Source organism: Coregonus lavaretus, assembly GCF_964263955.1.
Source record: "Coregonus lavaretus genome assembly, contig: HAP1_SCAFFOLD_3826, whole genome shotgun sequence".
Taxonomy (NCBI): Eukaryota; Metazoa; Chordata; class Actinopteri; order Salmoniformes; family Salmonidae; genus Coregonus; species Coregonus lavaretus.
Window position 1 is genome coordinate 19,286 of NW_028156077.1, and position 24,796 is coordinate 44,081.

Consider the following 24,796-nt stretch of genomic DNA (forward strand, 5'->3'; position numbering starts at 1 on the left):
GCACCGTCATAGGATGCCACCTTTCCAACAGGTCAGTTCATCAAATTTCTGCCCTTCTAGAGAAGAGGTTCTATCACCCTAGCCCAAGGATAATCAACTAGATTCAGAAGCGGCCCGGTCAACTGTTAGTGCTGTTATTGTAAAGTGGAAATGTCTAGGAGCAACAATGGCTTAGCCGCGAAGTGGTAGGCCACACACAAGCTCACAGAACGGGACCACCGAGTGCTGAAGCGTGTAGCGCTTAAAAAATCGTCTGCAACACTCACTACCGAGTTCCAAACTGCCTCTGGAAGCAACGTCAGCACAAGAACTGTTCATCGGGAGCTTCATGAAATGGGTTTCCATGGCCGAGCAGCCACACACAAGCCGAAGATCACCATGCGCAATGCCAAGCGTCGGCTGGAATGGTGTAAAGCTCGCCGCCATTGGACTCTGGAGCAGTGGAAACGCGTTCTCTGGAGTGATGAATCACGATTAACCACCTGGCATTCCGACGGACGAATCTGGGTTTGTCGGATGCCAGGAGAATGCTACCTGCCCGAATGCATAGTGCCAACTGTGAAGTTTAGTGGAGGAGGAATAATGGTCTGGGGCTGTTTTTCATGGTTCGGGCTAGGCCCCTTAGTTCAAGTGAAAGGAAATCTTAATGCTACAGCATACAATGACATTCTAGACGATTCTGTGCTTCCAACTTTATGGAAACAGTTTGGGAACATTTATTTCAAATCAAAAGGGATTGAAATAAAATGGAACGACCCTTTAACTTCACTCTACAAAAATATAAACAACATTCAACAATTTAAAATATTTTACTGAGTTACAGTTCATAAGGAAACCAGTCATTTGAAATAAATTCATATGGACCTAATCTATTTCACATGACTGGGAGTACAGATATGCATCTGTTGGTCACAGATACCTTTTTTAAAAAAGGTAGGGGCGTGGATCAGAAAACCAGTCAGTATCTGGTGTGACCACCAATTGCTTCATGCAGCGCAACACATCTCCTTCGCACAGAGTTTATCAGGCTGTTGATTGTGGCCTGTGGAATCTTGTCCCACTCTTTTTCAATGTCTGTACGAAGTTGCTGGATATTGGCGGGAACTGGAAGATGCTGTCGTACAGGTCGATCCAGAGCATCCCAAACATGCTCAATGGGTGACATGTCTGGTGAGTATGCAGGCCAAGGAAGAACTGGGACATTTTCAGCTTCCAGGAATTGTGTACAGATCCTTGCAACATGGGGCCGTGCATTATCATGCTGAAACATGAGGTGATGGCGGTGGATGAATGGCACGACAATGTGTCTCAGGATCTCATCACGGTATTTCTGTGCATTCACATTGCCATCAATAAAATGCAATTGTGTTCATTGCCCGTAGCTTATGCCTGCCCATACCATAACCCCACCGCCACCATGGTACACTATTCACAACGTTGACGTCAGCAAACCACTCGCCCACACAACGCCATACACGCTGTCTGCCATCTGCCATCTACCTGTTTAACTAACTGAATATAACTAAGAATTTGTAGGAAAACTGTGTTGCTTCATACATTGAGAAAACCATGGAATTTGAATAATGGCCAATCTAGAGATGTCCAATGAAATGCTGACCTCACAATATGCGGTGTTAATTTGCCCAGCCTAGCATTAGATGGAGGAAGTTCAGGAGAATCTGATCATTCATTGACTGACTAACTAACTTCCGAGTGACCAGGGGACATGTAGGCCTGTCTGTTGACCGGGAATACAGCCAGTCAGCATTATGTCTTTAGGATCATTGACCTGGATGGAGTGGTTCAGAACAAGTAATGAATACATCATGATGATGATGAAAATTCCACTTCAGGGATCAGGAGTGTTTCCATCAGACTATAGAAAGAAAACGTCACTGGATGGATGAAGGCCTTTATTAAGGGGACAGGAGTGTTTCCTTCTGACTATAGACATTAGGGCTGACCCTAATTAGTCAACTGGTCGATTGTTTGGTCGTTGGTCGACCGAGATTGTTTTAGTCAAGCAGTAACAAATATATAGATATACAGTGCTATGAAAAAGTATTTGCCCCTTTCTCATTTTCTCTACTTTTGCATATTTGTGATACTGAATGTTATCAGATCTTCAACCAAAACCTAATATTAGATAAAGGGAACATAAGTGGACAATTAACACAACAGTTACATATTTATTTCATTTTCACCAGGCATTACTGGAACCATGTCGCCACCACCACCATGCATCCCCAAACCATCACACCACCACCACCATGCTTGACCTTTGGTTTTCGCCAGGCATTACTGGAACCATGTCGTACAAAAAGTTATACTTTTGAATCATCTGTCCATAGAACGTTCTTCCAAGAGTCTTGATGATCATCCAGGTGCTTTTTGGCAAACTTGAGTCAACTTTTTGGTCGAGATTGGTTTTCGGCAGGCATAATGGGACCAAACACTGCATTCCACAGTAAGAACATCATACCAAAGGTCAAGCATGGTGGTGGTGGTGTGATGGTTTGGGGATGCTTTGCTGCCTCAGGACCTGGACGACTTGCCTTAATAGAAGGAACCATGAATTCTGCTCTGTATCAGAGAATTCTACAGGAGAATGTCAGACCATCCGTCTGTGAGCTGAAGCTGAAGCGCAGCTGGGTCATGCAGCAAGACAATGATCCAAAACACACAATCAAGTCTATATGAAAATTGCTAAAAAGCAACAAATTGGAAGTTTTGGAATGGCCTGCCTAGTCAAAGTCCAGACCTAATCCCAATTGAGATGTTGTGGCAGGACTTGAAACGAGCAGTTCATGCTTGATAACCCACACGTCACTGAGTTAAAGCAGTTCTGCATGGAAGAGTGTGCCAAAATTCCTCCACAGCGACGTGAGAGACTGATCAACAACTACAGGAAGCATTTGGTTGGAGTCATTGCAGCTAAAGGTGGCACAACCAGTTATTGAGTGTAAGGGGGCAATTACTTTTCCACACAGAGGAAAATTGGGTGTTGCATAACTTTGTTTATGAAATAAATATGAAACTGTTGTGTTTATTTGTCCACTTATGTTCCCTTTATCTAATATTAGGTTTTGGTTGAAGATCTGATAACATTCAGTATCACAAATATGCAAAAGTAGAGAAAATTAGAAAGGGGGCAAATACTTTTTCATAGCACTGAATATATATATATATATATATATATATATATATATATATATATATATATATATATATATATATATATATATATATATATATATATACACACAGTATATATTTGCGCCCATCTCAGTGAACTAGCCTAGACTAAAAGCCAATTCATGCTTGATTCGAAAATGTGGTCAGAGGCTCCATATGGAGGTTGTGACGCAATTACGGAGCCTCCAGAGGCCAAATCGATCTCTGTACCACATCACCATGCGCCTCCCAAATGTTTTAACAATGCAGAGGGCTCTGTATAGCTCCGCATTGACATGATTGGTTGACGGTAGGTGGGGGCGGTACATCCTGTATAAACACAACCTCACTTCCTTGACAACAGCTCTGCACTGCTCTGTGAAGAGCAAGAAGTTTGAATGCCCTGACTTCTGCAGAGGTCACATCACCGTGCTGCACGGCCCAATGCAGACCTCGGATTACCCATGCGCCCAGATGCACAATGCACTTCCCTCTCCAGAATGATTGTTATTGTATATCAATTCCACATATATCACCAGTAGTACATTTACCATTAATTCCTATAATTTCTGCCTCCCGAGTGGCGCAGCGGTCTAAGGCACTGCATGACAGTGTTGCGGTGTCACTACAGACCCATAGGGCAGCGCACAATTGGCCCAGCGTCGTCCGGGTTAAGGGATGGTTTGGCCGGGGGGGGGGCTTTACTTGGCTCATCGCGCTCTAGCGACTCCTTGTGGCGGGGCCGGGCGCCTGCAGGCTGACTTCGGTCGTCAGTTGAACAGAGTTTCCTCCGACACATTGGTGTTAAAAAGTGTGGTTTGGTGGATCATGTTTCGGAGGACACGTGACTCTACCTTCGCCTCTCCCGAGCCCATTGGGGAGTTGCAGCGATGAGACAAGATCACAAATCACAAAATTGGGGAGAAAAAGGGGGCTAAAAATAGTCGGTCGGAGTGGCGACATTGTTTGCAGAGTGCACAACCTATGCTACACTAGTGAGAAACAAGTTTTGGTTGATTTAATTCCATTTACGAGTTCTGTCAATGTATTTATTGTCTTTTGTTTTGTTTTGTTTGGAGCGCTCCGGTCAATGTTGCGTAAGGACACGCACCTGATTACGCTTAGAAGTAGGTCTACAGCCATCTCAGTGAACTAATCCATTGTGGAGGCTTAGACTAAAAGCCAATTTATGCTTGATCCGTACTGTGGTCGGTGGATCAATATGTAGGGTGTGATACAACTGCGGAGCCTCCGGAGGCATGCAGAGGTCAAATCAAGCTCCAAATGTTGTAACAATGAGGAGGGCTCTGTATAGCTCCGCTATAAATGCAGACGTCGGACCACGCCACGACCATGCAGACGTCGGACCACGCCACGACCATGCAGACGTCAGACCACGCCACGACCATGCAGACGTCGGACCACGCCACGACCATGCAGACGTCGGACCACGCCACGACCATGCAGACGTCGGACCACGCCACGACCATGCAGACGTCGGCCCACGCCACGACCATGCAGACGTCGGACCACGCCACGACCATGCAGACGTCGGACCACGCCACGACCATGCAGACGTCGGACCACGCCACGACCATGCAGACGTCGGATCACGCCACGACCATGCAGACGTCGGATCACGCCACGACCATGCAGACGTCGGACCACGCCACGATCCAGATGCACTTCTCTCTCTCCGCCATATTTGTGCTCACATTCATTGTTTCATAACTTCATTGTGAGAATTGTTTGCGTTTGATTGTTAGTGTATATCAATTCCCCATTACATATCACCAGTGGTCCATTTACTGTTAATTCCTATAATTTGTTTGGTTAATACATTCAATATATTATTATTCCTTTTACCGTTCTCCTTGTCGGAGTGGACACATTGTTTGCAGAGCGCACAACCTACGCAACACTAGTGAGAAACAAGTTTTGGTTTATTTCATTCCATCTACGAGTTTTGTCAATTCAATTTAGTAATTGTCTTTTGTTTGGAGCGCTCCTGTCAATGTTGAGTAAGGACGCGCACACATAGAAGTCGGCCTATAGGCTACCTGGCCTGCGCACAAATGTAGGCATATCAATGTGCCCATTTGGGGATCTGATAGTATTTATGATTGGCTTAACGCACCACCACTAATGAGCTGTGGATCTTCTCAAAGTACTGTTTTCTTCACCTCAAACAGCAAGGAAACAAAGTCTGTTTTTACATCCATTGAGAATTACAATAGTTCCTCAATGTATTTGAAACATCTTTTCAGCTCTCTCCCTTTCGGTAACCACTTAGCGTGAAAGGGAAAAATGTCATGCTCTGATCCAGTGGAAATGTCATAAAATAGGCCTACCTGATTATCAGTGCTTGACTTGGACTGAAATAGGTTCCGGTACTCATTTTGGGGGCTGGTACTGTTTATATTTAGGTGCAGGAGCTCCACAGTACTGTTGAACTAATATTCTATAAGAGGAACAGGAGCTCAAGCTGTAGAAAATGTGAGGTGCCGGTACTCGGTATGCTCCCGAGTGGCACAGTGGTCTAAGGCACTGCATCGCAGTGCTAGCTGTGCCACTAGAGATCCTGGTTCATGTGGTCAAATGTAAATGTAAATACTCCGCTCCGGTGAGCTGCTGCCCAAGTCAAGCACTGTTTCTTATCCCTTGCCCAAATAGCTTACAGCTGTGTCTCTCCCGAGCTCACTGGTGCAGGAAACTGAGGGCCCAGAATATTTTATACAATGTTGCACGTTCACTAGCGCACGCTTCGGGCCGGACCCAAGTTAATAGTTGATACAATGTTTCCAGTTCGTTGCAGACAGGCCATGCATAGCCAATTTGATTTATAGGATATTTATTTTTATCAGCATATTTTCTACGTGCAGGCTGCAATGTTGTTATTTGTTGGCTTTATGTTGGCTATTTTTACATAGTTGGGAATGGCAATCAAAGTTACTTTTTAGGTTTGTATCATTTTCATTTAGATTTTGATATAATTTTGATTAACCGCATGACAATGATTTAGAGATAAGAAGACGTTATTATAGATTAAATGAAACTGTTTCACGAAAATGTGCATATGAAAACCATAATCGGCACGCAGATCGGTAGAAATGGTAAGATAAATTGGCATTAGACATAAGAGAACGGTTGCCGACTCCTCAAACCGTAAGCTTAAAGCATCATCAGACAAGCTCAAGTGCCTTGCAAAAGTATTCATCCCCTTTGGCGTTTTTCCTATTTTGTTGCATTACAACCTGTAATTTAAATATATTTTTATTTGGATTTCATGTAATGAACATACACAAAATAGTCCAAATTGGTGAAGTGAAATGAAAAAAAATACGAATTTCAAAAAATTCAAAAAAATAAATAACGGAAAAGTGGTGCGTGCATATGTATGCTATGAAGCCCCTAAATAAGATCTGGTGCAACCAATTACCTTCAGAAGTCACATAATTTGTTAAATAAAGTCCACTTGTGTGCAATCTAAGTGTCACATGATCGGTCACATGATCTCAGTATATATACACCTGTTCTGAAAGGCCCCAGAGTCTGCAACACCACTAAGCAAGGGGCACCACCAAGCAAGCGGCATCATGAAGACCAAGGAGCTCTCCAAACAGGTCAGGGACAAAGTTGTGGAGAAGTACAGATCAGGGTTGGGTTATAAAACAATATCAGAAACTTTGAACATCCCACGGAGCACCATTTAAATCCATTATTAAAAAATGGAAAGAATATGGCACCACAACAAACCTGCCAAGAGAGGGCCGCCGACCAAAACTCACAGACCAGGCAAGGAGAGCATTAATCAGAGAGGCAACAAAGAGACCAAAGATAACCCTGAAGGAGCTGCAAAGCTCCACAGCGGAGATCTGTCCATAGGACCACTTTAAGCTGTACACTCCACAGAGCTGGGCTTTACGGAATAGTGGCCAGAAAAAAGCCATTGCTTTAAGTAAAAAATAAGCAAACACGTTTGGTGTTCGTCAAAAGGCATGTGGGTGACTCCCCAAACATATGGAAGAAGTTACTCTGGTAAGATGAGACTAAAATTGATCTTTTTGGCCATCAAGGAAAACACTATGTTTGGCACAAACCCAACACCTCTCATCTCCTCGAGAACACCATCCACACAGTGAAGCATGATGGTGGCAGCATCATGCTGTGGGGATGTTTTTCATTGGCAGGGATTGGGAAACTGGTCAGAATTTAAGGAATGATGAATGGTGCTAAATACAGGGAATTTCTTGAGGGAAACCTGTTTCAGTCTTCCAGAGATTTGAGACTGGGACGGAGGTTCACCTTCCAGCAGGACAATGACCCTAAGCATACTGCTAAAGCAACACATGAGTGGTTTAAGGGGAAACATTTAAATGTCTTGGAATGGCATAGTCAAAGGCCAGACCTCAATCCAATTGAGAATCTGTGGTATGACTTAAAGATTGCTCTACACCAGCGGAACCCATCCAACTTGAAGGAGCTGGAGCAGTTTTGCCTTGAAGAATGGGCAAAAATCCCAGTGGCTAGATGTGCCAAGCTTATAAAGACATACCCCAAGAGAGACTTGCAGCTGTCATTGCTGCAAAAGGTGGCTTTACAAAATATTGACTTTGGGGGGGTGAATAGTTATGCACGCTCAAGTAGTGTTTTTTTTGTTATATTTCTTGTTTGTTTCACACAAAAAAATATTTTGCATCTTCAAAGTGGTAGGCATGTTGTGTAAATCAAATGATTCAAACCCCCCAAAAAATCCAATTTAATTCCAGGTTGTAAGGTAACAAAATAGGAAAAATGCCAAGGGGGGTGAATACTTTGGCAAGCCACTGTAGTTGATTTTACTACAACACAGTGTGTGTCTATATATGGGAAAATACACGTTTAACATGTTGCTAGCAATCGATTGGTCTAAATAACAGACGACTTTCGGTCGACCAATCATATTATTTTTGGGTCGGGGACAGCCCTAATAGAAATAAAACATCAGTGGATGTATAAAGACCTTTATGAAGGGGACAGGAGTTGTTCCTTCCGACTACTAGCGTCCAGAGTTTTTCCACAGTCAGGTGTGTCACAAAGAGATTGTAATCGTAACTTTTAAATAAATCATCAGGTGTCACAACACAATGTGTTTTTCCAAAAGTATAATTAAATCACATCGTAATTGTAAATGGTTGAGCGATAACTTGGAGGTCACCACCTGCACACACACACACACACACACACACACACACACCCTCTCAGCAGCCAATGAAAACTCTGTCTCAACCTTGTTTGTCTTACCCTCAGTCTCAACCTCCTGTGACAGCGATGCTGTGACCATGGCAACCCTTCTATCCCCTTTGGCGGGTAAACAGCCACTTAATCAACTGAAGCCCTTTCACTGTAATCACGTCTCAGTTCACACCTGTGCTCTGTCTGTCTGTCTGTCCAGGGGAAACAGGTTATGTAGCCCATGGCAGTACGTCTGTCTGTCCGTCCGTCCGTCTACAGCGCCTAAACTGAATACATTCCATATTGCTGTTCAAACACGTTGCATATTATAGACATGCACAGTGGTATCTGAGCCAAAAGTTGGCTGGACTTCGCTAAAAGACCCGTAGATCTCTACATTACTCCCTTTCTGCTTACTACTTCCATAAACTTCCGTCTTATCTAACTTTGCTGTTGAAGACACGAGTTGTGATTTGTTATGTTTTATTTGTGCCTCCCTTGACTGTGTTTTTGTATGTTAAGGTGTGTGTGTGTGTGTGTGTGTGTGTGTGTGTGTAGATATATTTTGTATAAATGTATTTGTATTGTATTATACAGGGCACATTTAAAAAAAAAAAAGAGACCTAGGTCTCAATATGTCTTCGCTGTTAAAATAAAAAGGTAAACATTTTTTATTTATTTTTTTATAAAATGCATTATTTACCCAGATAAGGGAAGTAATGACATTTTAAATAATGTAATCAACAGGGAATGCCTTACCATTTCAAATGGATTAAAATAAAAATAAAGGTGAAATCAACTAGATAAACACAGTAATAAATTCTGCTGGTCAGTAAAATAACAAGGAATATGATTGAGGGCATAAAGAAAATCAAATGAGCTCAATAAAGCAGAATAACCCCTTCCTTCCTTCTCAATCACAACATAATAACCCCTTCCTTCCTTCTCAATCACAACATAATAACCCCTTCCTTCCTTCTCAATCACAACATAATAACCCCTTCCTTCCTTCTCAATCACAACATAATAACCCCTTCCTTCCTTCTCAATCACAACATAATAACCCCTTCCTTCCTTCTCAATCACAACATAATAACCCCTTCCTTCCTTCTCAATCACAACATAATAACCCCTTCCTTCCTTCTCAATCACAACATAATAACCCCTTCCTTTCTTCTCAATCACAACATAATAACCCCTTCCTTCCTTCTCAATCACAACATAATAACCCCTTCCTTCCTTCTCAATCACAACATAATAACCCCTTCCTTTTTAAAACAGCAATGTTATTACAGTAAGATCCCGTAATCTCTGACTTGGAACGGAAATGTTTTCAGGTAAAGAAAATCCATTGTAACAAACACTAACAAAACAAATAAGCCAGAAGAAATCAATGTAGTCCCAAATATCACAAAAATGTAGCTCCAAACCGAGTGCTATTGTTTGGTGATGACGTGAGCATGTATTTACACAGTGGAGTGGATTAGACCAGTTCTCTGCCTCAGCTTCCATCAGATGGGATTGTCTGTAACATTTAATCCCTTTGAACAATTAGGAAATGTCTGGCTTGCTGTAAACTTGAAATAACACGAGACTACCGTTGGTCTCCTATAGCTCAGTCTACTTAGACAATATGAGACTACCGTTGGTCTCCTATAGCTCAGTCTACTTAGACAATATGAGACTACCGTTGGTCTCCTATAGCTCAGTCTACTTTATAGTATCCTCAGTCTGTACACTGACAGCAAAGCAAAGCTTGAAATGAGCCAAACAAAGACTCCTCTGAGACCTTGTTTACACGGACTAGCATAGAGTTAAGTCTGCTATCGCTCAGCGGCAGATAGAACACTGTAGTTAGTACCAATAAAGTAAAGACAACAAGCAACACCTGGTCGAAGGACGCTGGAGTATTCAAACTGTAACCAAATGACTTGGTGAGCCCAGCAGTACAGATGGGTACACAGAGACCACAGCCCTACCCTAGCTAATAGTACAGATAGGTACAGTGCATTCGGTAAGGTATTCAGACCCCTTCACTTTTTCCACATTCTGTTACGTTACAGCCTTATTCTAAAATGGATTGGGAAGAAAAAAAATCCCTCATCAATCTACACACAATACCCCATAATGACAAAGCAAAAACAGGTTTTTTGAAAATGTTCCAAACACCAGAGACACCAAAGACACTATAGAGACACTAGAGAGACTATATACACTAGAGAGAGACTAGTATAGAGAGAGACTAGTATATATATATATATATATATATATATATATATATATATATATATATATATATATATATATATATATATATATATATATATATATAGAGAGAGAGACACTATATAGACACTAGAGAGAGACTAGTATATAGTATATAGTATAGTATATAGTATACAGATAGAGACTAGTATATAGTATAGTATATAATATATAGTATACAGATAGAGACTAGTATATAGTATAGTATATAGTATATAGTATACAGATAGAGACTAGTATATAGTATATAGTATAGTATATAGTATATAGTATACAGATAGAGACTAGTATATAGTATAGTATATAGTATATAGTATACAGATAGAGACTAGTATATAGTATATAGTATAGTATATAGTATACAGATAGAGACTAGTATATAGTATATAGTATAGTATATAGTATACAGATAGAGACTAGTATATAGTATATAGTATAGTATATAGTATACAGATAGAGACTAGTATATAGTATATAGTATAGTATACAGATAGAGACTAGTATATAGTATAGTATATAGTATACAGATAGAGACTAGTATATAGTATATAGTATAGTATATAGTATACAGATAGAGACTAGTATATAGTATATAGTATAGTATATAGTATACAGATAGAGACTAGTATATAGTATAGTATATAGTATACAGACTAGTATATAGTATATAGTATAGTATATAGTATATAGTATACAGATAGAGACTAGTATATAGTATATAGTATAGTATATAGTATACAGATAGAGACTAGTATATAGTATAGTATATAGTATACAGATAGAGACTAGTATATAGTATATAGTATATATTTTATGAGTGTTTATTTCCTCTTGTTCTCATGTTGTCTTTTTGGTCTCATCTCCTTCACTCTTTCTGTTGTGACTGTGCACTTTCCAATTCTCACACACACACACACACACACACACACACACACACACACAAACCCCTCCCCCTGCCACTCACAACAACAAAGCTGAGAGATCACTTCTTCCTCCCTGACAAGTGGTTTCAACTCGCTATTTGCATTCGAGGTTTAACACTTTTTTTTTTTTTTTAAAGCTCTGTAATAATGTGACGAATAGAAGAATGCAATGTTCTTTATCCCCATAACGTATTGCACAAGTTGACTGCAGGTATTTACTTAAAACGTAGCTACAAATATTCAAATGTATAAAACAAAAAAAAAAAACGTAAAATAAATAGTTTCAACGGTATTGAAAAACCCTCCTGTGGATTTTTCCAAATACCCCGGTATACGGTATATACGACATACTGCCTAAGAGAAGACAAAACAAAAACAAAAACGAAAACGTTCTTATTCTCATTCTGAGAAGGTAGGCCAGTTGATTTCAACATCTGAATGTGGACAGGCTAGCCCGCTGTTCAAACAGTTGGAGACGGACAGAAGGGTGTGTTCATAATTCAACTGCAAATAGATCCAAGTTGGCTAAACTTTAAATATAAAGATTATCTGGCTCCTCACTAGCATGAGGGCTTGTATTATCTGGCTCCTCACTAGCATGAGGGCTTGTATTATCTGGCTCCTCACTAGCACGAGGGCTTGTATTATCTGGCTCCTCACTAGCATGAGGGCTTGTATTATCTGGCTCCTCACTAGCATGAGGGCTTGCATTATCTGGCTACTCACTAGCATGAGGGCTTGTATTATCTGGCTACTCACTAGCATGAGGGCTTGTATTATCTGGCTACTCACTAGCATGAGGGCTTGTATTATCTGGCTACTCACTAGCATGAGGGCTTGCATTATCTGGCTACTCACTAGCACGAGGGCTTGCATTATCTGGCTACTCACTAGCACGAGGGCTTGTATTATCTGGCTACTCACTAGCACGAGGGCTTGTATTATCTGGCTCCTCACTAGCACGAGGGCTTGTATTATCTGGCTACTCACTAGCATGAGGGCTTGTATTATCTGGCTACTCACTAGCACGAGGGCTTGTATTATCTGGCTCCTCACTAGCACGAGGGCTTGTATTATCTGGCTACTCACTAGCATGAGGGCTTGCATTATCTGGCTCCTCACTAGCATGAGGGCTTGCATTATCTGGCTACTCACTAGCATGAGGGCTTGTATTATCTGGCTACTCACTAGCACGAGGGCTTGTGCTTGAGAAGTTGTTTATGTGTTAATCATTTTCTATAAGGTCTGCTACAGAAGTTAGTCATTATTAGTGAATGTGCAGGTTATGGTCAGGTTAAATTTGTAACAAAAAAGGGGATTTTCATAGACAGACAAGTGATTATTGCACAAAAGCAGGTAAAACTATTTTGATAAAATAATACAATTATTAGCGTGTCTTATGGTTAAGCCCTGAACTCATTAGATTATTGCTGACTGTTTGAAATGCAGTGTATTTGACCTTTAAAATTGTACAACAAAGCTTATTTAGAGAAAGAAAATTGAGATATATATCATGAATCTGCCATAAGTTTGAAAAAAAATCGAGATATGATTTTTTTTAGGCCATATCGCCCAGGCCTATAGAGACCACAGCCATCCCTAACCAATAGTACAGCCAGGTAGGTAGACAGGTACAGAGACCACGCCCATCCCTAACCAATAGTACAGCCAGGTAGGTAGACAGGTACAGAGACCACGGCCTAGCCCTAACCAATAGTACAGCCAGGTAGGTAGACAGGTACAGAGACCACGGCCATCCCTAGCCAATAGTACAGCCAGGTAGGTAGACAGGTACAGAGACCACGCCCATCCCTAGCCAATAGTACAGCCAGGTAGGTAGACAGGTACACAGAGACCACGCCCATCCCTAGCCAATAGTACAGCCAGGTAGGTAGACAGGTACAGAGACCACGGCCATCCCTAGCCAATAGTACAGCCAGGTAGGTAGACAGGTACAGAGACCACGCCCATCCCTAGCCAATAGTACAGCCAGGTAGGTAGACAGGTACACAGAGACCACGCCCATCCCTAGCCAATAGTACAGCCAGGTAGGTAGACAGGTACAGAGACCACGCCCATCCCTAACCAATAGTACAGCCAGGTAGGTAGACAGGTACAGAGACCACGCCCATCCCTAGCCAATAGTACAGCCAGGTAGGTAGACAGGTACAGAGACCACGCCCATCCCTAACCAATAGTACAGCCAGGTAGGTAGACAGGTACAGAGACCACGCCCATCCCTAGCCAATAGTACAGCCAGGTAGGTAGACAGGTACACAGAGACCACGCCCATCCCTAGCCAATAGTACAGCCAGGTAGGTAGACAGGTACACAGAGACCACGCCCATCCCTAACCAATAGTACAGCCAGGTAGGTAGACAGGTACAGAGACCACGCCCATCCCTAACCAATAGTACAGCCAGGTAGGTAGACAGGTAGAGACCACGCCCATCCCTAGCCAATAGTACAGCCAGGTAGGTAGACAGGTACACAGAGACCACGGCCATCCCTAACCAATAGTACAGCCAAGTAGGTAGACAGGTACACAGAGACCACGCCCATCCCTAACCAATAGTACAGCCAGGTAGGTAGACAGGTACAGAGACCACGGCCATCCCTAACCAATAGTACAGCCAGGTAGGTAGACAGGTACAGAGAGACCACGCCCATCCCTAGCCAATAGTACAGCCAGGTAGGTAGACAGGTACAGAGAGACCACGCCCATCCCTAGCCAATAGTACAGCCAGGTAGGTAGACAGGTACAGAGACCACGGCCATCCCTAGAAGCTAGCCAATAGTATTATATCCTATAGTATACAGTAATAATACTATATAGGTAGATACATAGAGATGGCAGGTGGACAGACAGGTTGCAGGTCACGCTGCCTGCCAGAGAGCCACACCTGTAATGTGTTCCTGGTAACTCACCTGTAGTAAAAACCTTTACAGCAGCAGACTTTGACCTGCAGACGCAGCCACACGTACAGTTCACCTGTGACTGGAGTAAGCCTAGCTTCTACACTGTAAAACATCCACAGGTACAGTTCACCTGTGACTGGAGTAAGCCTAGCTTCTACACTGTAAAACATCCACAGGTACAGTTCACCTGTGACTGGAGTAAGCCTAGCTTCTACACTGTAAAACATCCACAGGTACAGTTCACCTGTGACTGGAGTAAGCCTAGCTTCTACACTGTAAAACATCCACACGTACAGTTCACCTGTGACTGGAGTAAGCCTAGCTTCTACACTGTAAAACATCCACAGGTACAGTTCACCTGTGACTGGAGTAAGCCTAGCTTCTACACTGTAAAACATCCACAGGTACAGTTCACCTGTGACTGGAGTAAGCCTAGCTTCTACACTGTAAAACATCCACAGGTACAGTTCACCTGTGACTGGAGTAAGCCTAGCTTCTACACTGTAAAACATCCACAGGTACAGTTCACCTGTGACTGGAGTAAGCCTAGCTTCTACACTGTAAAACATCCACAGGTACAGTTCACCTGTGACTGGAGTAAGCCTAGCTTCTACACTGTAAAACATCCACAGGTACAGTTCACCTGTGACTGGAGTAAGCCTAGCTTCTACACTGTAAAACATCCACGGGTACAGTTCACCTGTGACTGGAGTAAGCCTAGCTTCTACACTGTAAAACATCCACATCCTCATGGACGTTACATCCTCATGACCAGGTGTGGTCCTCTGTAGCTCAGCTGGTAGAGCATGGCGCTTGTAACGCCCAGGGTAGTGGGTTCGATCCCCGGGACCACCCATACGTAAAAATGTATGAGCACATGACTGTAAGTCGCTTTGGATAAAAGCGTCTGCTAAATGGCATATTATTATTATATTATGTAACAGAGCACAGTGAGAGACGATGAGGACGGCCTTCTCCATGTCTCCTTCAGAATCATGACAAGTGTTGTAATCTACAGAATCCCTAAATGACACCTTGGTGATGAAATGGAGTGATTGTTTGCGTAGGAAAGGGTAAGCCACGGTATGGAGACCATGTTCACAACAGGTGTGACTTGCACGATGACTGTTCAGGTGATTCCCTATACAAAGCCCTTGCTGACATACTAGCTGATGTTAAGGTATACCAAACAAACAATCACACATGTCTTTTTTTTTTTTGTCTGGCAACTTCCCTTACCACAAAATAATATTTGGGTCAATACAATATTACACTTCAGCCAAGTAGTTGACCCAGGGAGAGTAGAGAGCTGTAGTGGTGTGTGAGGGAGGGGTTAGTTCTAGAGCCATGGTCCAGGACAGAGCTTTTATCAGGCCGGTCTTTAATCTGTGCCCACTGGCAGGATGTAGGGGACTTCCTCTGGGAGATACCAACCACCACAACACCCCCCTCCCCTGCCTCTCTCTGGGAGATACCAACCACCACAACACCCCCCTCCCCTGCCTCTCTCTGGGAGATACCAACCACCACAACACCCCCCTCCCCTGCCTCTCTCTGGGAGATACCAACCACCACAACACCCCCCTCCCCTGCCTCTCTCTGGGAGATACCAACCACCACAACACCCCCCTCCCCTGCCTCTCTCTGGGAGATACCAACCACCACAACACCCCCCTCCCCTGCCTCTCTCTGGGAGATACCAACCACCACAACACCCCCCTCCCCTGCCTCTCTCTGGGAGATACCAACCACCACAACACCCCCCTCCCCTGCCTCTCTCTGGGAGATACCAACCACCACAACACCCCCTCCCCTGCCTCTCTCTGGGAGATACCAACCACCACAACACCCCCTCCCCTGCCTCTCTCTGGGAGATACCAACCACCACAACACCCCCCTCCCCTGCCTCTCTCTGGGAGATACCAACCACCACAACACCCCCCTCCCCTGCCTCTCTCTGGGAGATACCAACCACCACAACACCCCCCTCCCCTGCCTCTCTCTGGGAGATACCAACCACCACAACACCCCCTCCCCTGCCTCTCTCTGGGAGATACCAACCACCACAACACCCCCTCCCCTGCCTCTCTCTGGGAGATACCAACCACCACAACACCCCCCTCCCCTGCCTCTCTCTGGGAGATACCAACCACCACAACACCCCCCTCCCCTGCCTCTCTCTGGGAGATACCAACCACCACAACACCCCCCTCCCCTGCCTCTCTCTGGGAGATACCAACCACCACAACACCCCCCTCCCCTGCCTCTCTCTGGGAGATACCAACCACCACAACACCCCCCTCCCCTGCCTCTCTCTGGGAGATACCAACCACCACAACACCCCCCTCCCCTGCCTCTCTCTGGGAGATACCAACCACCACAACACCCCCCTCCCCTGCCTCTCTCTGGGAGATACCAACCACCACAACACCCCCCTCCCCTGCCTCTCTCTGGGAGATACCAACCACCACAACACCCCCCTCCCCTGCCTCTCTCTGGGAGATACCAACCACCACAACACCCCCTCCCCTGCCTCTCTCTGGGAGATACCAACCACCACAACACCCCCCTCCCCTGCCTCTCTCTGGGAGATACCAACCACCACAACACCCCCCTCCCCTGCCTCTCTCTGGGAGATACCAACCACCACAACACCCCCCTCCCCTGCCTCTCTCTGGGAGATACCAACCACCACAACACCCCCCTCCCCTGCCTCTCTCTGGGAGATACCAACCACCACAACACCCCCTCCCCTGCCTCTCTCTGGGAGATACCAACCACCACAACACCCCCTCCCCTGCCTCTCTCTGGGAGATACCAACCACCACAACACCCCCCTCCCCTGCCTCTCTCTGGGAGATACCAACCACCACAACACCCCCCTCCCCTGCCTCTCTCTGGGAGATACCAACCACCACAACACCCCCCTCCCCTGCCTCTCTCTGGGAGATACCAACCACCACAACACCCCCTCCCCTGCCTCTCTCTGGGAGATACCAACCACCACAACACCCCCTCCCCTGCCTCTCTCTGGGAGATACCAACCACCACAACACCCCCCTCCCCTGCCTCTCTCTGGGAGATACCAACCACCACAACACCCCCCTCCCCTGCCTCTCTCTGGGAGATACCAACCACCACAACACCCCCCTCCCCTGCCTCTCTCTGGGAGATACCAACCACCACAACACCCCCCTCCCCTGCCTCTCTCTGGGAGATACCAACCACCACAACACCCCCCTCCCCTGCCTCTCTCTGGGAGATACCAACCACCACAACACCCCCCTCCCCTGCCTCTCTCTGGGAGATACCAACCACCACAACACCCCCCTCCCCTGCCTCTCTCTGGGAGATACCAACCACCACAACACCCCCCTCCCCTGCCTCTCTCTGGGAGATACCAACCACCACAACACCCCCCTCCCCTGCCTCTCTCTGGGAGATACCAACCACCACAACACCCCCTCCCCTGCCTCTCTCTGGGAGATACCAACCACCACAACACCCCCTCCCCTGCCTCTCTCTGGGAGATACCAACCACCACAACACCCCCCTCCCCTGCCTCTCTCTGGGATATACCAACCACCACAACACCCCCTCCCCTGCCTCTCTCTGGGAGATACCAACCACCACAACACCCCCCTCCCCTGCCTCTCTCTGGGAGATACCAACCACCACAACACCCCCCTCCCCTGCCTCTCTCTGGGAGATACCAACCACCACAACACCCCCCTCCCCTGCCTCTCTCTGGGAGATACCAACCACCACAACACCCCCTCCCCTGCCTCTCTCTGGGAGATACCAACCACCACAACACCCCCCTCCCCTGCCTCTCTCTGGGAGATACCAACCACCACAACACCCCCTCCCCTGCCTCTCTCTGGGAGATACCAACCACCACAACACCCCCCTCCCCTGCCTCTCTCTGGGATATACCAACCACCACAACACCCCCTCCCCTGCCTCTCTCTGGGAGATACCAACCACCACAACACCCCCCTCCCCTGCCTCTCTCTGGGAGATACCAACCACCACAACACCCCCCTCCCCTGCCTCTCTCTGGGAGATACCAACCACCACAACACCCCCCTCCCCTGCCTCTCTCTGGGAGATACCAACCACCACAACACCCCCTCCCCTGCCTCTCTCTGGGAGATACCAACCACCACAACACCCCCCTCCCCTGCCTCTCTCTGGGAGATACCAACCACCACAACACCCCCTCCCCTGCCTCTCTCTGGGAGATACCAACCACCACAACACCCCCCTCCCCTGCCTCTCTCTGGGAGATACCAACCACCACAACACCCCCCTCCCCTGCCTCTCTCTGGGAGATACCAACCACCACAACACCCCCTCCCCTGCCTCTCTCTGGGAGATACCAACCACCACAACACCCCCCTCCCCTGCCTCTCTCTGGGAGATACCAACCACCACAACACCCCCCTCCCCTGCCTCTCTCTGGGAGATACCAACCACCACAACACCCCCCTCCCCTGCCTCTCTCTGGGAGATACCAACCACCACAACACCCCCCTCCCCTGCCTCTCTCTGGGAGATACCAACCACCACAACACCCCCCTCCCCTGCCTCTCTCTGGGAGATACCAACCACCACAACACCCCCCTCCCCTGCCTCTCTCTGGGAGATACCAACCACCACAACACCCCCTCCCCTGCCTCTCTCTGGGAGATACCACAGATCTAGCCCCTCTCCTCCCCCATCCCCTGATCATGTCGTCTGTTAAAAAAAAAAAAGCATCCAACACAGTCCAAAATGGGTGTCAAACAGCCCCTGCCCTGAAGTGAGCGTGTGTTTCCAACAACATGCTCAGAAAACAAGGAAGAGGAGTTTCATGTTCAAACAAGTTGGGAGTTGGGACTTGGCCTGCCTACCCAGAACTCCTTGCTCCGGCCAAACGCTACGCCCACGGACGTTAGTTTCTTCTCTGCAATGAGTCTGGATCTGAGTACCTCCCCGACGATTTCTAGAACGGAAACCCATTCTAGACCGTCTGATTGGTCGCAGAAACCGAAGGGTTGGGCCAGAGCCAGGTGTGTAAAGGGGCGTTTTTTTGAAAATGTGTAATTGTCTTCGATACTTTGATTGGTTAGAGATGACCCAAATCGCTGATGGCTTTGTTTTGTACAACAGCCCTCATTTTGATGTCACCACAAACGACTTCAACGATGGCGGTCTCAGACTGAAGTATGCAGCGAACGACAGAGCAGAGGAAGAATTCAGTTTCAGGCAAAGTCGGGACATGGATCAGAGAAAAATGATCATGCATAGCAATGTCTGGCAGAAGTGCTGCAACAAATGAAAAATGGTTGCGATTCTGTTCAGGTCAGATAAAAGACAACGTTATATTTGTTAACTTTATGGTGTTTTTGTTTCCCCAGTTTGTCCATCGGTCTGCTTTCCGAGAATGTCTCTCTCTCTCTCTCTCGTCTGTCACTGTGGGCTCATCTACACTGGTGTGTGTGTGTGTGTGTGTGTGTGTGTGTGTGTAACGATGGCTCCAGCTCAAATGTGTCCCTGTGTGATAGCAGAGGCGGGCTGGTCGGTCCAGCTCAGAAAGACAAAAGACAGACATGTCACTCACAGACTCCTTTAACAAAGACAGACAGCACAATGACTGAGGCAGCGTCCCAAATGGCCTCCCTATTCTGTTTATAGTGCACTACTTTAGACCAGGGCCCTGGAATAGGGTGCCATTTGGGACCTTTGGACTCGGCAGCCTGGCCTGGCCCAGGGATGAGGGCAGACAGAAAGGGCTGTGAACATGCACTTGTTGTTTAGGAAGCTTTTTTTTCTTCTCCCTGAGCCTTGGTAGTTTTTTGTCCCTGACTGTAGAGAAATATACCTTTTGCACTAATGTCTGTCTGTGAGCCGAGGCCTTCACCTCTCTTCAAAGGATGGAATTGAACCCTGTAAAACTAAGTACAACTATCTCAAAGATAATCAAGAGGGATTTTCTATGATACCAAAACATGTACAGTTTCCTCAATAACTTTTCCAAATGTGTCAATGTGATTCATTGACCATGTAAACACAGATCGATGTCCATATAGCCCCATTTATTAAAATAAACATTTATTATATTTATTTTGATTTAATTATTATTCCCTATGCTAATAGAGGAGCAATAGTCTCACCAAATGGCCCCAGAAACTACAGTTAAATTGAATACCTGTCAAATCAGGTGAGGTCTCATGTAGCCTAGGATAAATAAGGCTTGGTCCTGACTCACTTCCACCAGGTACTGCTTATCCTCAGTCTAGCGGATGTGAAATTGAGCCTCCTTCTGCGTAGGTAGGCTGCAATGTCAGGGCGCACCTTGCGCAAAAAAACCTCTGCCAGCTTTGGCATTCAGAAAACCTCGTTTTTCATCTGTCTACAACTACAAAAGTTGTAAAAACATACCTCTGGTGGACTTAAATTGAAAGTCTCGGCTATTTTCCCGTAGAGTTCTTTGACATTAGTAAATCCCTCGATCCTTCCCGTGGGGCTGCCGTGAGCTAGCTGAGTGTGGAACACTAGTTTGGGCCGCAAGTTGGCAGGTGGCGGTGGGAGCCCCGCTCCGTTCACAGTCGACTTCACGGAGCTGCCACCTGCCTGTCCACCGACCTCCTCATTCTCCACCAGGTTCGAGCTCTCTCTCGACTTGTTCTTCTTTCTCCTCAGTCCTAAAGGCATTGTGTTGGGCGTCAATAAATCGGTTGGTCGGTTGATAAATCCGTTGGGTCTGTCGGTCCGGCTAGAACATTGGAGTGGCTACCAGTTGCACAAATCCTCCTTCCTTCCGCCTTTTTTTACCTCGACAAAACTCGACTGACTCTCCTTTTTTTCCAGGTTCGACTTTGTTCTTCGACAGTGAGTGACTCGTCAACCCAACCCCCCCCAGACTTGCAAGTGAAAACGGCGGTAATATTCAACAGGTAGGTGGCGAACGTGCGACGCGACGTTTTCCTGGTTTTATCCAGCCGACTGTAGCTAGAAACCGTGTCAGACAACAGCGGCTCTGTTCCACTGTGCTGTGGCTGGGAGCGCAGGCGCAGTGGGGCCGTGGAGATAACGCGCCGTACCGGACGCCCCATATACCTGTCCGACCTGCTGACTCAGGTGACCGTCTGAGTCTTCACTCAAAACAACACGTTCCAAGAAACATACACATTTTGTTATAAAGTAGAGTACTTACAATTGTTACCTTTACAGTTCGTTTTTTTTGTTCATATTGAGTTGATTTATTTAGGCCTGTACAGGGGCTGACTGGGACCATTGACTGGGACCAGTAATCGGCCATAGCATTTCAAACGCATTGGACCGTTTTTTCCCCTTGAGGCCTCCATTACTAGCCAGATAATGACTATTTAGCATAATTGTTTTTATTGATTTATCTTTATTTTCTGCTTTTCTAGGTCATTTTTTTTTGTCCAAAATGCCAGGTGGCGTTCCGCTCTGCTACCTATAATGTAAAGCGCCCCTCACCCTAGAAGTATCCTATAGTTCTGTCTCCACTGAGTTTATTTGCAAATCCTTGAAATCCTCGAAATTACACTAGATTAATTACACTGTACCTGCCTATGTGAGTACCATGTAAAAACATAGAGGAATTTACAAACACCTATGAGCCAAGTAGGCTAATTGCCTGATTTAAATCTAGGCCCTACATTTATCCCCACTTGCATCAGATTGGCATTTATGATTTTATTCTGATCCCAATTAGCTGTTGGGGTCCACACAAAACATAGAACATGACAAAATACAGAACACTAATAGACAGCAACACAAATGTTAACTAAGAACACTACGACTAAAGAACAATAATCTTAGGTTTCATATTAAGACATTGTCACGTGAATTATTTTCTCTAATTCACCCTAAGCTTGAATCATTACCAGAGGTTGTAAGGCTCTGGTTTTAATCATCAATGATTCAAGGTCCACAACTCACAAGTCTTATCTGTATTTTTATTCATGGTGAGAGCTCTGAGGCCAAAACACAAATCTCCTTTCTTTATACTTCTTGACAAACAAAAACACTATGCTCCTCCCACCTTTCTTAAACAGTTCCCGCCTCCCCCCTTGAATGGTTAGTAACGCCCCTTCTGTTAGTGGGTTGACACATGATAATTCTAACATTTATACTGTGTTTGGGGTGTAATTCTTTAGTCATTATTCTTAAAATCCAAATTAATCTAACAGACATTCCCACTGAGGCAAGTTTTCCAGCGAAGTGACACAAAATTGTGTGATATAAAAAAATACGAAGGACATGTCCCCCCCCTGAATGTTAGAGGCAGGTAAAATGATCTATGGTTGTAACAAGAAGTGTTGCGCTGTGGCAGTGAGAGAAAAAAGCACCATGGAAAGTCGTTGTTGTTGGCAACAACAAAGTGCATTTAAGTTTTAAAAAAAGTTTATGAATGTGAATACAGTGCTATGAAAAAGTATTTGCCCCCTTTCTCATTTTCTCTACTTTTGTATATTTGTGATACTGAATGTTATCAGATCTTCAACCAAAACCTAATATTAGATAAAGGGAACATAAGTGAACAAATAACACAACAATTACATGTTTATTTCATAAACGAAGTTATGCAACACCCAATTCCCCTGTGTGAAAAAGTAATTGCCCCCTTACACTCAATAACTGGTTGTGCCACCTTTAGCTGCAATGACTCCAACCAAATGCTTCCTGTAGTTGTTGATCAGTCTCTCACGTCGCTGTGGAGGAATTTTGGCACACTCTTCCATGCAGAACTGCTTTAACTCAGTGACGTGTGGGTTTGCAAGCATGAACTGCTCGTTTCAAGTCCTGCCACAACATCTCAATTGGGATTAGGTCTGGACTTTGACTAGGCCATTCCAAAACGTCCAATTTGTTGCTTTTTAGCAATTTTCATGTAGACTTGATTGTGTGTTTTGGATCATTGTCTTGCTGCATGACCCAGCTGCGCTTCAGCTTCAGCTCACAGACGGATGGTCTGACATTCTCCTGTAGAATTCTCTGATACAGAGCAGAATTCATGGTTCCTTCTATTAAGGCAAGTCGTCCAGGTCCTGAGGCAGCAAAGCATCCCCAAACCATCACACTACCACCACCATGCTTGACCTTTGGTATGATGTTCTTACTGTGGAATGCAGAGTTTGGTTTTCACTTTCCAGGTGAAAGGTTATGATCCCTTATTGATATAATTTGTTAAATCCACTTTAATCAGTATAGATGAGGGGGAGGAGACAGGTTAAAGAATAATGTTTAAGCCTTGAGACATGGATTGTGTATGTGTGCCATTCAGAGGATGAATGGGCAAGACAGAAACTGTAACTGCCTTTGAACGGGGTATGGTAGTAGGTGCCAGGCGCATCGGTTTGTGTGAAGAACTGCAACGCTGCTGGGTTTTTCACGCTCAACATTTTCCCAGTGTGTATCAAGAATGGTCCCCCACCCAAAGGACATCCAGCCAACTTGACACAACTGTGGGAAGTATTGGAGTCAACATGGGCTAGCATCCCTGTGGAACGCTTTCGACACCTTGTAGAGTCCATGACCCGACGAAGCTGTTCTGAGGGCAAAGGGGGCGCAACTCATTATTAGGCAGGTGTTCTGTTTTGTACACTCACTGTATGTCCATTGTTTTTGCCAAAATTGCTCAAGCTCAGTAAATTTGGTTGGGAATCATTAATGGACAGGGGCTACAAGAACAGCGCCGGAGAAGATGGCTGCCGTTTTACAGCCCTCTAACCAATTATACTATTATGTGTGTTTTTCCGCGTTATTTGTAATTTATTTTCAGCTTCTACCCCCAAGCCATAAGACTCCTGAACAGCTAATCATGGCTACCCGGACTATTTGCACTGCCCCCCCACCCCATCCTTTTTACACTGCTGCTACTCTGTTAAGTATTTATGCATAGTCACTTTAACTCTACCCACATGTACATATTACCTCAACTACCTCAACTAGCCGGTGCCCCCGCACATTGACTCTGCAACGGTACCCCCCTGTATATATAGCCTCCCTACTGTCACTTTATTTTACTTCTGCTCTTTTTTTTCTCAACACTTTTTTTTGTTGTTGTTGTTTTATTTTTACTTTTTTTGTTTAAAATAAATGCACTGTTGGTTAAGGGCTGTAAGTAAGCATTTCACTGTAATGTCTGCACCTGTTGTATTCGGCGCATGTGACCAATAAAATTTGATTTGATTTGAATATTCAAACCTTGTCTCTGATTTTCAAGCAAATTTAATTCAGGACTGAGACTAGACCACTCAGGAAAGCCTTTTGGAAAGCGATTC

The 24,796-nt window shown here is 45.2% G+C and overlaps 1 protein-coding gene across 1 annotated transcript in view; it reads right to left on the reverse strand.

Moving 5' to 3' along the window:
• The window catches only part of LOC311126877 (PDZ domain-containing protein GIPC1-like), a 40,542-nt gene extending 18,985 nt beyond the window's left edge, over positions 1–21,557 (reverse strand). The window contains exon 1 of the mRNA XM_084200853.1: positions 20,922–21,557. Within this exon, the coding sequence (XP_084056979.1) occupies positions 20,922–21,194 (273 nt within the window). The 5' untranslated portion in view covers positions 21,195–21,557. The remainder of the gene's footprint in view (positions 1–20,921) is intronic.
• Between the last annotated feature and the right edge of the window lie 3,239 nt (positions 21,558–24,796).